The 12,704-nt window shown below is 36.9% G+C and overlaps 3 protein-coding genes across 4 annotated transcripts in view; 1 reads left to right on the top strand and 2 right to left on the bottom strand.

The window, feature by feature from the left end:
* Positions 1–2,339, top strand: part of lrrc31 (leucine rich repeat containing 31) — a 6,425-nt gene extending 4,086 nt beyond the window's left edge. The window contains exons 9-11 of the mRNA XM_084102469.1: positions 297–461; positions 547–714; positions 1,389–2,339. Coding sequence (XP_083958595.1) covers positions 297–461; positions 547–714; positions 1,389–1,738 — 683 coding nt within the window. The 3' untranslated portion in view covers positions 1,739–2,339. The remainder of the gene's footprint in view (positions 1–296; positions 462–546; positions 715–1,388) is intronic.
* lrrc34 (leucine rich repeat containing 34) lies at positions 2,314–5,521 on the bottom strand. Its single transcript, XM_084102470.1, has 10 exons — positions 5,257–5,521; positions 5,062–5,174; positions 4,793–4,857; positions 4,606–4,689; positions 4,145–4,273; positions 3,974–4,069; positions 3,715–3,869; positions 3,211–3,366; positions 2,982–3,108; positions 2,314–2,898 (listed from the first exon to the last, which is right to left on the bottom strand). Exons 1-10 carry the CDS (start codon positions 5,418–5,420, stop codon positions 2,674–2,676), a joined length of 1,314 nt encoding a protein of 437 aa, XP_083958596.1. The 5' UTR covers positions 5,421–5,521; the 3' UTR covers positions 2,314–2,673.
* Positions 5,522–6,480: 959 nt separating this feature from the next.
* mynn (myoneurin) lies at positions 6,481–12,429 on the bottom strand. Of its 2 annotated transcripts, XM_084102269.1 has the most exons (9): positions 12,335–12,429; positions 11,812–11,851; positions 11,287–11,577; positions 9,149–10,560; positions 8,296–8,455; positions 7,842–8,020; positions 7,666–7,749; positions 7,496–7,582; positions 6,481–7,408 (listed from the first exon to the last, which is right to left on the bottom strand). In XM_084102269.1, the coding sequence occupies exons 3-9, from the start codon at positions 11,556–11,558 to the stop codon at positions 7,011–7,013; spliced, it is 2,592 nt and encodes an 863-aa protein (XP_083958395.1). In that variant the 5' UTR covers positions 11,559–11,577; positions 11,812–11,851; positions 12,335–12,429; the 3' UTR covers positions 6,481–7,010. The 2 variants fall into 2 exon arrangements, with proteins under 2 accessions (XP_083958395.1, XP_083958396.1); XM_084102270.1 differs by lacking the exon at positions 7,496–7,582.
* Between the last annotated feature and the right edge of the window lie 275 nt (positions 12,430–12,704).

Here is a 12,704-nt window from a genome sequence, read left to right as displayed (position 1 = left end):
AATTGTGAGGGGAAAAAAGTCAGAATTGTGAGATATAAACTTTTAAAAAAAGTAAACAGACTTTTTTTCTCAATTGCGAGTTTATATTTCGGGATTCTAACTTATTTTCTAAGAATTGTGGGATATAAACTCACATTTACGAGTGATAAATTCTTAATTCTGAGAAAAAAAAGTTCGAATTGCGAGTTTATATCACAATTCTGTGTTAAATTCACAACTTTGGATGGTAACATAGCTACTGTTGATTTAAAGTTACGTGAACTTGTTTGTATTCTCTTTTGAACTTGCTTTCTCAGTCCAGGTAGCTCCATCTCTCAAAGAGCTCAGAGAGCTGGATTTGTCGTCCAATAAAAGTGTTGGAGATACACTCCAGAATCTTCTGCAAACCCTCCCTCTTTCTCAGATGACCAAACTTCCACTAAACAACTGCGCTTTGAGCACACCTGCATGCCATGATCTTGGTATGAAGCCAATGCAAATTCAGAAAACACTGAACTTTTTGTTTTAAATGAAAATATGCATGTATATTTCTGGAATTCCTAACAGCTACCGCAATGAAGAAGCTACAACAGCTTGAATGTCTGAACCTGTCGTGGAACAAGTGTGTGGGGGAAAATCTGAGGCAATTTCTGGAGCCTTTGCAGTCTGATTGCAAACTACAGGAACTCAGACTGAGTAGCTGTAATTTAACCACTGAAGATTTGCTACATCTAGGTCAGTTTTGGTCAAAGAGTGTTCAATTATAACATTAAGGCTGGAATACACTACACGACTTTTTACAGATTTTTGCTCTGATTTACAGTTTGGACGAGTCTATGCTAGTTGCCTAAATCAGAGCCATTTTGCAGATATGAGTTGAAAAATTTCACAGAAAATCAGACTAATCTAAATCTAAATCACAAAGACTCAGATTTTTTTAAGTCTTAAGCCTAGTCCCAGACTAAAATGCATGTTTGAGCTGTTTTAACTGAAAGCAACTTGCGCTGATAAATCTTAAAATGTGTCAGTGCCATTGTTTTGTCTCAAGATGCACACCAGTGAAGTTTTTTTTTTCTAAGGCATGTTTATAAAAGCCACTTAAATGTCCTAACTGAATTAAAGCCTAATCCTGGCTTAATCTACACCCAGTATGTGAAACCATGAAATATTATTTTAATTTGTCAAGCATCTCCTAGCACTGAAATGCATGTTTCTGTGAGTTTGTTGTGTTCGGAACAACTTCTAAGTCTGGTAGTGTGTGATCCTCAGTCATTTAGTATATGATTTCCAGTTTTTCTCTTCAACTATTTACAAAGTCTGCAATTGGTATGATGCCTAATCTGTTCAGATTTGAATAGTCGTGAAGTGTAATCTATGAGGATTTTTCGCAAACTGTTGTGATCTTGCAGAATCTGCTTGCCAGCGTGGAGTTCTGTCCCAGCTGAAGCAGCTGGATTTGTCCTACAATGGCAGCGTCGGAGATGGCGGTTGGACGTCTCTTTTTGGAAAGGCTGCTGGTCTAAAGGGACTGGAGGAGCTGGATGTCAGTCTGCGTCCTTCTGCATTCCTCTCCGTCTCCCCCTGGCTGCCCGCCTTGTTGGAAGCCCTACCGCATCTCTCCTCCCTCACCCGTCTATCTCTGCAGCATTGGGCTCTGAGTTCAGCTGAGAGGGAGAAGCTGGAAAAAGTTCTTAGCAAGAAGAACGTCATCCTGGAATGTGACAGAATGGCTTCGCCCACCCCAAAGGCAGCAGGTTAATGACAAGCATTTCAGCCACTTTGGCAATTACGTTTTTCCAAGTTACTGAAGTTGCAAATCAAGATGTTACTGAGAATGATGAGTTGATCGAAAGGCATTCAGCTATTTTGTACTGTTTTTAAACCCATTTTTATTTCATGTATTTCAAGATTATTATCTCACAAATTACCATATTAAAATAAGAGGATGTTTTATCAGCATAGCATTGAAACTCATTACCATAGTTAACATAGTTGCACTAAGTATTTGAACTGACAGTTTTAAATGAAGTAATCATTGTTACATTCTTTTGTGTCCTTTCTCATTTACATAAAAAAAGAGACTGAACTTGCTAAATCAACAAAATCTCTCTGGCTTTTATCTGTCCTGACAAAACTGTGTAAAAATTTGCATGTGACACCCAATACAGCGAAGACTAAGTGTCAGAGCAAACCATTTACATAAATGACGTGTTTTCGCGAACATCATGGCAGCCTGTGACATTTCCAAACACTGGACACATGGACACAAAGATGTAGGCTGTTATCTAAAACACTAACCATGTGATTTAACTAATAAATTCAAATGTAACCAACAGTGCTGTTGATGACTAACTACTGACAAAAAAAAAAAAGTCACAATTAAAGGGATAGTTTACCCAAAAATGCATTTTTTTGTCAACCTGTATGAGTTTCTTTCTCTTGTTGAACACAAAAGAAGATATTTTAAAGAATGCTGGTAATCAAACAGTTGACAGCACCCATTGACTTCCATAGTAGGAAAAGAAATTCTATGGAAGTCAATGGCTGCTTACCGACATTCTTTAAAATATCTTATTTTGTGTTCAACAGAAGAAAAATTTTTGGGTGAACTATCCCTTTAAGTTCAATCTAAATGTGTCTTACTCTGAAGCAGCAACACATACTTTCGGACAAACCCAGAAATCGTGAATTGTTTCATGAATGTGAGTCTGGGTAGATCTGCAGAGCCAATGAATCTGACGCCATCAGGGCCCGTGCTGAATTACTCGAGTCTCCATCCCCATATCTGGATCTCCAATAGTAATGTCTGCATAAACCATGAGACACTTCTGCCAAGAAAACATGACCATCCACCTCATAGGGAGAAACATCTGTGTGTTCCTCCAACAGCCGCCCGCTGCTTATCAGCTGCGAGAAAGCCTGATTATACAGGCAGAGAGAACATCAAGACATTTGAATGTTGAACACTGTATTTCATAATGGGAAAATCTATGGAATCTCACCATGCAAACTGGCTCCTCAAGTTTGTTCCCCCATATGTAAATGTGTGTGAGACAGGAATTCACACTCATTGCCTTGTTGAGGGACAAAATACCTTTTTTTCCAATGTTGTTGCTGGTAACAGACAATCTAGGAGGCAAAAACGATACCAGATAAGTTGGACAGCATGAAAAATGGAAATAGTGTCGTGTAAACTTAATAGCATAGTTTGATAAATAGGAGGACACTTACGCTTTGAGTTTGCTGTGTGGCAGCTTGACAGCTTCACTTAGATACACCGCACCATCATCCTCAATGCGATTGGAAGACAGATCTAGAATCTCCAAAGAGCGACTTTGTTTCAAAACCTCGGATAAGCATTTAGCTCCATCCCGTGTAATTCTGTTACTGTTAAACAAAAAAAAGAAGCAGAAATGTTTTTTTTCTGTGAAGCACAAAATGAGTGTCATGATCTCTGCCATCCAACGACAGTAAGAAAACATCATTGAAGAATCATACAATTCCAGACAATTTTGTCATTTTTCACTTAAAGTTTTGCTCAATAGCCCTGGTCGCTTGAAAAAAAAAACCCCAGCTACTAGTAAAACCTTTGCTATTGACAGAAGAAAATAAGTCATACAGATTTCGAAAGACATGAGAGTGAGAAAACAGTGACAGAATTGTTTTTGTTTGGTTTTTTGGGAGAGCTATGCCTTTAAGATTATGAATTATAGAATGATGTGCATGAGTGTATACCAGCGAAGATCCAAGTAGCATAGAGAGGTGTTTAACTTCAGAGCTTCACACAGCCTCTGTACACCAGTATCAGTCATGCCATGCTTTCCCATGTGCAGCTCTCTCAGTGTCTTATTCACCACCAGCATCTGTGCCATATGGACTGTTGTTTCCTCCTGTCAATTAAGTTAAGATTACTTTAACCAATAAAAAAATATTTTTTCCATATATATTAATCATAAAATTAGTATATCAAAGCACAGTTTTCCTGAAAACATACCTGAAGACTGAAAATAAGAGGTCGACTAACATTAATGGCACGGATTCCCCTGTTGTTCTTCAGGACGATGGCAAATGCTATTACACTTTGTGTAGCCTAGAAAACAAACACAATACTTTAAATACAAATTACATTTATTTTGTTGATTATATTTGTGTTCGGGAAATTTACCAGATCACAGTCTGAGACATCTACTTCTTCTAAAGTGGCATTAATCTGCAACATAGCAGCCAGTTGCATGCCACCTTTATTTCCAATCTTATTTCCCGTCATTCTGAGTGTCTTCAAGCTTTTATTTGTCTGTAAAATTAACAGAAAATGCATGCACTGTAAAAAAAAACTTTCAACTTAAAAAACTTAAGTTCATTTGCTGCTTTAAATTACTTTTTTTTAAAAGTCATTTCAATTAAATTATATTAAACTGACTGAAGAAATGAGTTGAATCTCATATAACTTATCTCATATAACTTATAAAAACAAATATTCTGACGAGTTAAAGAAATGTAAAAATATACAGTATGTTGCCATGACTTACTGATCATATCATTGGCATTCATTTTAAATCTATAATTAATGCATAAATAAATGTTACATTTTAACATTAATTGTAAATCCAAATTAGCCACACTTACATGCAAACTTTTTGCTATCACTTCTGCACCATCTGCCTCAATGTTATTACACATCAGATCAAGAGATTGAAGGGACTTACTTTCCTGTTAAAATGACAACATTTCTTTAAGGTTCTCAAGTTTTCAGTTAGGTTGAAAATAGAAACCTAAACAGCTGGTCTTTAGGAAAACTGATGATTTAACATACCTGAATGAGGTGTGCAACATAAACAGCTCCTTTATCTGTGATACAGTTGTATCTGAGATCTAAACCTGCAATGAAGTTTACTTTCAGTTCATTATGAAATCATTTTAAATAAAAAAATACTTTATTCTTGTGATTGATTTGGTGACATGACGCACGGCGCCAGACAAACGATCAGGTATGGCTTACAATAAACTTTCTAATATTTGCAGTGGTTTATGATTTGCATGTCTAACCTGAAACTGTTCTGGGTAGGACGAGTTAATATTTACCCTTTATAGCTGAATTTCCCACGAGTGTTTTTGACAAGACCAGCACATCTTCATCTGTCAGTCTGTCTCCATTCTTCAGTTGATCATTACCTGTTAGTTTGAGTGAGCCATCGCTGAATAGAAACACCAACAACATAAATGAACATGAAACCGCCAAAATGAGAAATAACTTTATATTTTACTTTTCAAACCAACCTGCTGTCTTCCAAAACTTTCAAAACACACATATTTGGGGGCTGCTGCTGATCTTCAGCACATACTGTTAAATATCGATTCATAATGTCCACCATGCTTAACGCTCTGAGGCTAACTTTGAAGTTGCTATGCCAACATGGAATGCGCCTGCGCAAGAGCGACATCTTCAGGTCGTCTGCGTTTAGATGACTGCTCTCATTATGTAAAAGAAACAAAAAGGCTTCACAGACAGGGCTTAGATTAAACCAGATTTGGGCCTTTTAAAAAAAAGTTTAATTAGGACATCTAAGTAGCTTTAATACAATTTCCTTAGAAAAAAAACAATGGCTCTGGTTGTCTGTGAAACCGGGGGCAAATGTTTTAAGTCACTGAGGAAAAGTGAAATATGCCTATTCAATCTTTGTTCACTGATTATCTTCTTCATAAATGCATTCACACAAACAAGTAGGCCTATTCAAAATATATGAATGATTCTTCATTTTTGACTACTTAAAATCTACAAAAAAAGGACAATGCTCAAATGGTCCTATAATAAAAATGTTATCCATCTGTAAATTATATTAGCATATATATAAATAAAAAAAGGACTGCTTCTAAATTAAAATTCACAAATGCTGTTAGGTAATGGCATCGAATAAAAAGCTAAAATATAGTAAAAGTCTTGTAAATGTAAGAGTTAAGATTAAGCAAATGTAAATAAAGAGACACAATAAAAAGATATAACTAGAATGTTTTTGTAAATTTTGTCTTTTTTCACTAGTTCAATCAACCTTATATGGAAACAGTGGTAGTAATATTGAAATATTGAAAATATGTCTGTGGTCGGTTACACTTTAGTTTAGGGTCCAATTCTCACTATTAACTATGACTTTTGCCTCAGTAAACTCCTAAGAGTTTACTGAGGCAAAAGTCATAGTTAATAGTGAGAATTGGACTTTTTGCCCCAGTAAACTCCTAATTACTGCTTATTAATAGTTAGTAAGGTAGTTGTTAAGTTTAGGTATTGGGTAGGATTAAGGGATGTAGAATATGGTCATGCCAAATAAGCTATTAATATGTGCTTTATAAGTACTAATAAACAGCAAATATCCTAGTAATATGCATGCTAATAAGCAACTAATTAATACTGAGAATTGGACCCTAAACTAAAGTGTTTCCCCGTGGTCTTTACCAATGAATTTCATGAATGCATTACTCAAAAATATATATCAACCACAACACATATTCAGACGTGAGATGATTTATTATAAAAGCTGCCCAGTTTGTTAGAGGATTATTTCACATAATATATGAAATGTTTCAGAGACTGGGTCATATAACATTTTAGGTATTTACATGTCATACTTCTAAAAGACAAACGCATAATTCAAAAACATCAGAATGACCAAGTCAGTTGTAATGTATAGCCGCACTGTCCTTTCAATTAAATAGAAAAATCTTTTTTTTAAACATATGAACCAAAATGCTTTTTCTAAGCACAGCATTTCATATTACAGATAAACCTACGTTTGGCCTTCCCTTCATTTCAGAAAATATGCCTTTAATGATCCAGATTCTGCAGACTTTAAGAAGGAAAAAAAGAGAGGGAAGCCTCACACAATAGCTTTGTATGACTGATATCTGCTAAGAGTTTGTAATTCAGATGATTAGAAAACAATCATAACAAATTGCTTCCGCACTGGCCTGACTGATCCTACCTTCAGTCTTCACTTCATGGAGAAAATACACTTAAAATGGAAGTAAAACCTGGTATTTTAATCAATGGTCTGAACGATGACAATCTGCGTGTGCTCCATCTCAGCAGTCGCTGGGATTTCGTACTGTTCCACAACGTAGCTGACTTGCTCGCCAGATTCTCCGTGTTGGATGAGAACCGGCGCTTCGGATGAGTCCGCGTGCTGGAAGATCATGGAGGGCTCTGAGCCGTCTGCGTGCTGTATGATCATCTGCGGCTCTGCCGACTGTTGGATGATGAGCTGGGCTTCGGGGGGCAAAATTGGCAACTGGGACTCCATCTGAATTTCATGGTCTTGGGAATCGACAAGGGCAGAGCGCACCCGTGCAATCAGGCCCTGGTGGTCGATGGGGATGTTGAGAGGACACTGCGTCGGGTCGGATTTCACAGTCTGAGTCTGCTCTTGTTCAGGAAGAACTGAAAAATATGTTTTAAAATAGACATTTAGATGAATGGACAGATCAATTTAGCAATAATATATAATTAAACAAGAAATAAACACACCATTATGCTTCAAAATGCTGTGCTTCTTCAAGCTATATATGTCTGAAAACATGTTCCCACACAGGTTACACCTCACTTTTCTCGAGCCTAAAGGCAAAAAGGACCTAAATAAATCCATAATTGGAAATACAAGGTTTCCATTTTGAAAACGCCCAACTTGTTAAATTTACCGTTGTGGATGTCCATATGTTTTCGAAGTTCACCAGCAGTTAAGCAAGGTTTGCCGCAATCCAAGCATATATATGGAGTCACACCTAAAAATGGAGTGCATTGATTAAAAAAAGTCATTTATTAAACAGACTCCAAGAAAATGCTGACAGCTTTTATGAATGCATTATAAACCCACCGGTGTGTTTCCTGGTGTGAGCGATGAGAGAGCTGGACACAGCGAAGGCCATGCCGCAGGTGTCGCAGATGTACGGTTTCTCTCCCGTGTGTCGTCGCTTGTGGTACATTAGAGTGCTGGCCTGTGTGAAGCGCTTCCCACATTCTCCACATTCATACGGCTTCTCACCACTGTGCTTTCTGAGAGCAAACGGGTAAGAAAGAGAAGTCGATGGAAACTTATTGACCAATAAGATCATTATTTTTACGTTTTCGTGTCCAAAAATGTATTCAACCAGATAAAACAATAAACCATTCATTGTGAATATTTTATCATTGTAACATTTAGTCTAGTTTTAGTTTTGATTTATGCAAACTAAGTGAGTTTAACACTAAGACTCACTCACAATCATGTTTAAGTGTAATTTTATCAATGAAAATGAACTGGAATTGTTCTCATGAATTGCACTAGATACCTTATGTGAATTTTTAAATTGCTAGATGTGGCAAAAGCCGCTCCACAGAAATCACATTTGTGTGGCTTTTCTTCTCCGTGATGCATGCGGCAATGATAGACCAGCTGACACTTCTGAGCAAAACGTGCCTCGCAGGACGTACAATTGAAGGGCTTCTCTCCTGAAAACAGCACAGAACATGCATCACTCCACATAAACCCACAAACAAAATTATGACACAGACACTGCAGTTCAAAAGTTTGGGGTCAGTAAGATTTTTTTTATTTGGAAGAAAATTCTCTTCAGGAGAGAATGGATGCATTAAAATGATCAAAAGTGACAGTAAATACAATAATAATATCCCCAAAATATTTCTTTTTCAAATAAATGCTGTTTTTACTTTCTATTTATCAAAGAATAATCATGAAAAAAAATCATCAAGGATTCCACAAAAATACTAAGCAACTGTTTTCAACATTGATGATAAGAACGGTTTCTTGAGCACCAAATCAGCATATTAGAATGATTTCTGAAGGATCATGTGACACTGAAGACTGGAGCAATGATGCTGAAAATTAAGATTTGCCATCACAGGGACAAATGACATTTTAAAATGTATTTAAAAAAAGTAAAATAGAACATAGCTGTTTTAAATTGTAATTATATTTCACAATATTACTGTTTTTACAGTATTTTTGATCAAAACATGCAGGCTTAGTGAGCAGAAGAGAGTCAAAAAATCTTACCGACCCCAAACTTTTGAATAGTATCATGTATTGATCACCAAAAACATTTTTTTGTCATCAAGACTATGGATTAATCCAAGAGATTTAGTGTATTAATGCAGTGTAACAACTTCATGTGAGAGGTGTACCTGTGTGTATGCGCATATGGGTCTTCAGCTGGTTTCCCTGTCTGAAGGAGCGGGTACAGAGCTGGCACTGATAGGGTTTGAGGCCCTTGTGTATGCGCATGTGTCTGCGCAGACTGCTCATCTCAGAGAAGAGGTTTCCGCAGATGTTACAAATAGGCCTGTGTTTGTCCTGCAAAGGCTTCACTTCCTCTTCTCCTGCCCAGTCCTCGTTGTCATTGCCAAATTCGTCATCCTCTTCATCGTCATCATCTTCCTCATTACTAGCTTGGCTTTCTTTCAGCTTTCTACTCAAGCTTCTCTTTCTGGTGCTGGCGCGGATTTTCTTCGCAGCACTTGACTCTGAATCTTCTGTGCCTTGAGATGAGCCTTCTTCGGTGTGTTTCTCAAAGTCTTGCTTTGCTTCTTCACCAGCTTCTTCTCCACTGTTCTCTATTGGATTTGAAGATTCGGGTGCATCAGAAGAAAGGGGCTTAGAACGAGGTCTTCCTCTTTTACGACCGGTCCCTTCGTTCTCTTTTGTTTTTGCAGTTTCTGAACCGTCTTCTGTTTTTGTAGTTGCGGTCTCAGCATTTGTAGTTTGGTTCTCAGTGGATAACGGCTTAGTCCGTGGTCTTCCTCTCCCTCGTTTGGAAGCCGCAGCTTCACCGGGGTTTTCTGTATCAGTCTTTTCCTTACCGTCATCTTCCTCATCAGCATTCACAGCATCGTCTTCAACAACCTCTGTTTCTTGGGTGTCTCCTTGTTCTTCGTCTCCTTCTGCTTCAGATGGTAGGGGTCTAATTCGTGGACGTCCTCTTTTGCGGGTAGAGTTCTCCCCTTCTTGATCTTTGTTTGCTACAGAATCGTCTTCAGCGTTACCAGAATCATCTCTATCAGTGGTCAAAGGCCTAATCCGTGGGCGACCTCTCGGTCTTCCGGATCCTCTCCCTACAGAGCTGCTATTTGGATTCATGCTTTGCTGTGCTGGTGATTGATCAGTTGAATCGAAACTCAATGGCCTCACCCGTGGGCGACCTCTCGGTCTACCCCGGCCTCTTCCTCTGCCCCTTTGAGCAGCGATGGCCTCCCTCTCAACATCATCCTCATACAACCTGGTTTTGGGTTTCCTCCCTCTCTTGCCGCTTATCTGGGGAGTTTGTTCGCTGGACGACTGGGCTTCATCCGTAGAGGCGGGATCATCCTGAGACCCATCTTCTTTCCCTGCCCTTAACCACATCCGTTCCTCCACCTGTGAGATCGGCTCTAAAGGTTCGTAGTCATCTGGGCTCAGGGGGGAATGTGGATCTTCATACTGCATTTGTCTTGCGGGCGAGCCACCAGTTTTGAGATCATCTTGGGATAGGGTACAGCGAGCCACAACCTCGGGCATACCAAGATAAGATGCAGCTTTCTGAACACTTTCAATTTCTTCTCTGTAGACAACAAAGCACAACAAATATGCTATCTTTCTCTCTTTATATATATATATATATATATATATATATATATATTAATGCTGGGCAACGATTAAAATAAAAGTTTGTGTTTACATAATATATGTGTACTGTGTATAATTATTTTGTATATATAAATACACACATATGCATGTATATAATTAAGAAACATTTGCATGTATATACTGTATATATATTTATATTATATATAAATATTTTATATATAAATAACACATTTCTCTTAAGTATATACATGCATATGTGTGTATTTATATATACAAAATAATTATACACAGTACACACACATATATTATGTAAACACAAACTTTTATTTTGGATGGCCAGCACTATATATATATAAAATTTTAAAAGTAAAAAAAAAAAATGTCAGTAATGAATATGATTTTTATTTCATTTTACCCTGCTATAAAATATTTCATTGGCTAACTATATAATATATATATAAAATATTTCATTGGCTAACTATATATATATATGTAGTTTTAATGTACAGAGGTTTTAATGTACATTCAGCTGACATAATATTTAGCCCAAAATGATATATTATTTTCTGAGACCTTAAAGTTATGCTAAAATATATTACATTTATATATATATATATATATATATATATATAAAAATGTCAGGTTTTCTATGTCAGTAGGAAGACTATATAGATGAAGAATTAGATTCCCATGAACTCACCCGTCCATATTCAATTCCCCGGTGTAAATATATGTCAGTAGTTTTTCAAACACAGCACTGCTCACTGACTCTGGGTCCAAAGTTATGGTGGCATCCTCTCTTCCGGCATCAATAGACTGTGTGGAGAAATACTCACTAAAGGCTGCCAGAACATTGTGATGGGCTTGATACTGAGCCTGTCCTATTGCTACTGTGCAGTCACACAGAAAGCTTCTCTCACGTTGCCTCTTAAGCTGCTCCAGAAGAAACTCACTGTGAGTGATATGTGGCATGACGTGTAAGACTGCCAACCTGCAATGTCAAGAGCATCTTATAATATCAGCCAACTATTAAACTCCTTAAAGAGAAAGTCTGTCATTATTCACTTGCATTGCATCTTTTTTTCCCATATAATAAAAGTGGTGAATTATGCCACATAATAAATGTTTGGAACAAACATGAGGATGAATAAATGATTATATAATTTTAGGTGAACTAGACCTATCGTTTTGTAAACAATAAACAAAACTAAAATAATTCACTTACCTCACGTAAATTTATGATGGTTTAAACCACACCCAAAAACCTGTTTAAATGAAACACACATGCATGTAAAAATTAAAGAACAAGTGCATATATAAAAAAACCTATAACACTAAATAAAATTTGCGATTGTTCAGACTTGACATCATCAGTTAGGGAAAATAAAAGTTCCCGCCCATTACTCAAAAGTTGGCTGAAATAACAAGCTTGATGACAAACTATCATTGTTAAAAGACTACTCATAATATTAGAATGCACCCAATAATTGTAGTTGTAAAAATGCATTAAAAATAGCTAAATGCATTAGTTACGGGATAAATGCAGACACGAATGTTTGTAATTTTAACATGCAAAACAAAGGGCTCTTATTTCGAAAATGCTCGATCCGGTAGAGCGCGAGCCGCAATTCACAGGTTCGGTCTATGCATTACAAACACAACACAGAGACGTGCAATAATTATTTAAATTGTGTGATTATTAAATATAAAGTTGAATTCGATTTTTTTAATAAAAATTCAGGTCTCACGTTATTTCGACAGTAGATTAAAATCTCTTTGCTTTGACGGCCATTTTCGAAGTCTTCAAGGGGATTGGTCGGTGACGTCATATCCTCCTGTCTGAATTCTTTCCGGTGTTTGAAGTTGAACCAAAAAAAAAAAAGAAGTAGAAAAAACAGCTGTAACCATTAGGTGGAGCCAAAGAGACACAGCAGGCACATGAATGGACCACCGGTGCATTCAAGGAGAAGCACAGAATTAATTAACAATTTTTACTCAAGTTCTTTTGAAACGGCATATTTTTATTTAATTACAATTCCAAGACAAAAAGCTTTTCTCTTTTTGCTCCATTATACTGGGCTTAAGCGTAATTTTACAGGTAATTTCATTCATTTCGGT

The sequence above is a fragment of the Abramis brama genome (assembly GCF_963993115.1).
Source record: "Abramis brama genome assembly, chromosome: 24".
In the NCBI taxonomy this organism is placed as follows: Eukaryota; Metazoa; Chordata; class Actinopteri; order Cypriniformes; family Leuciscidae; genus Abramis; species Abramis brama.
This window is presented reverse-complemented; position numbering and strand designations above follow the sequence as displayed.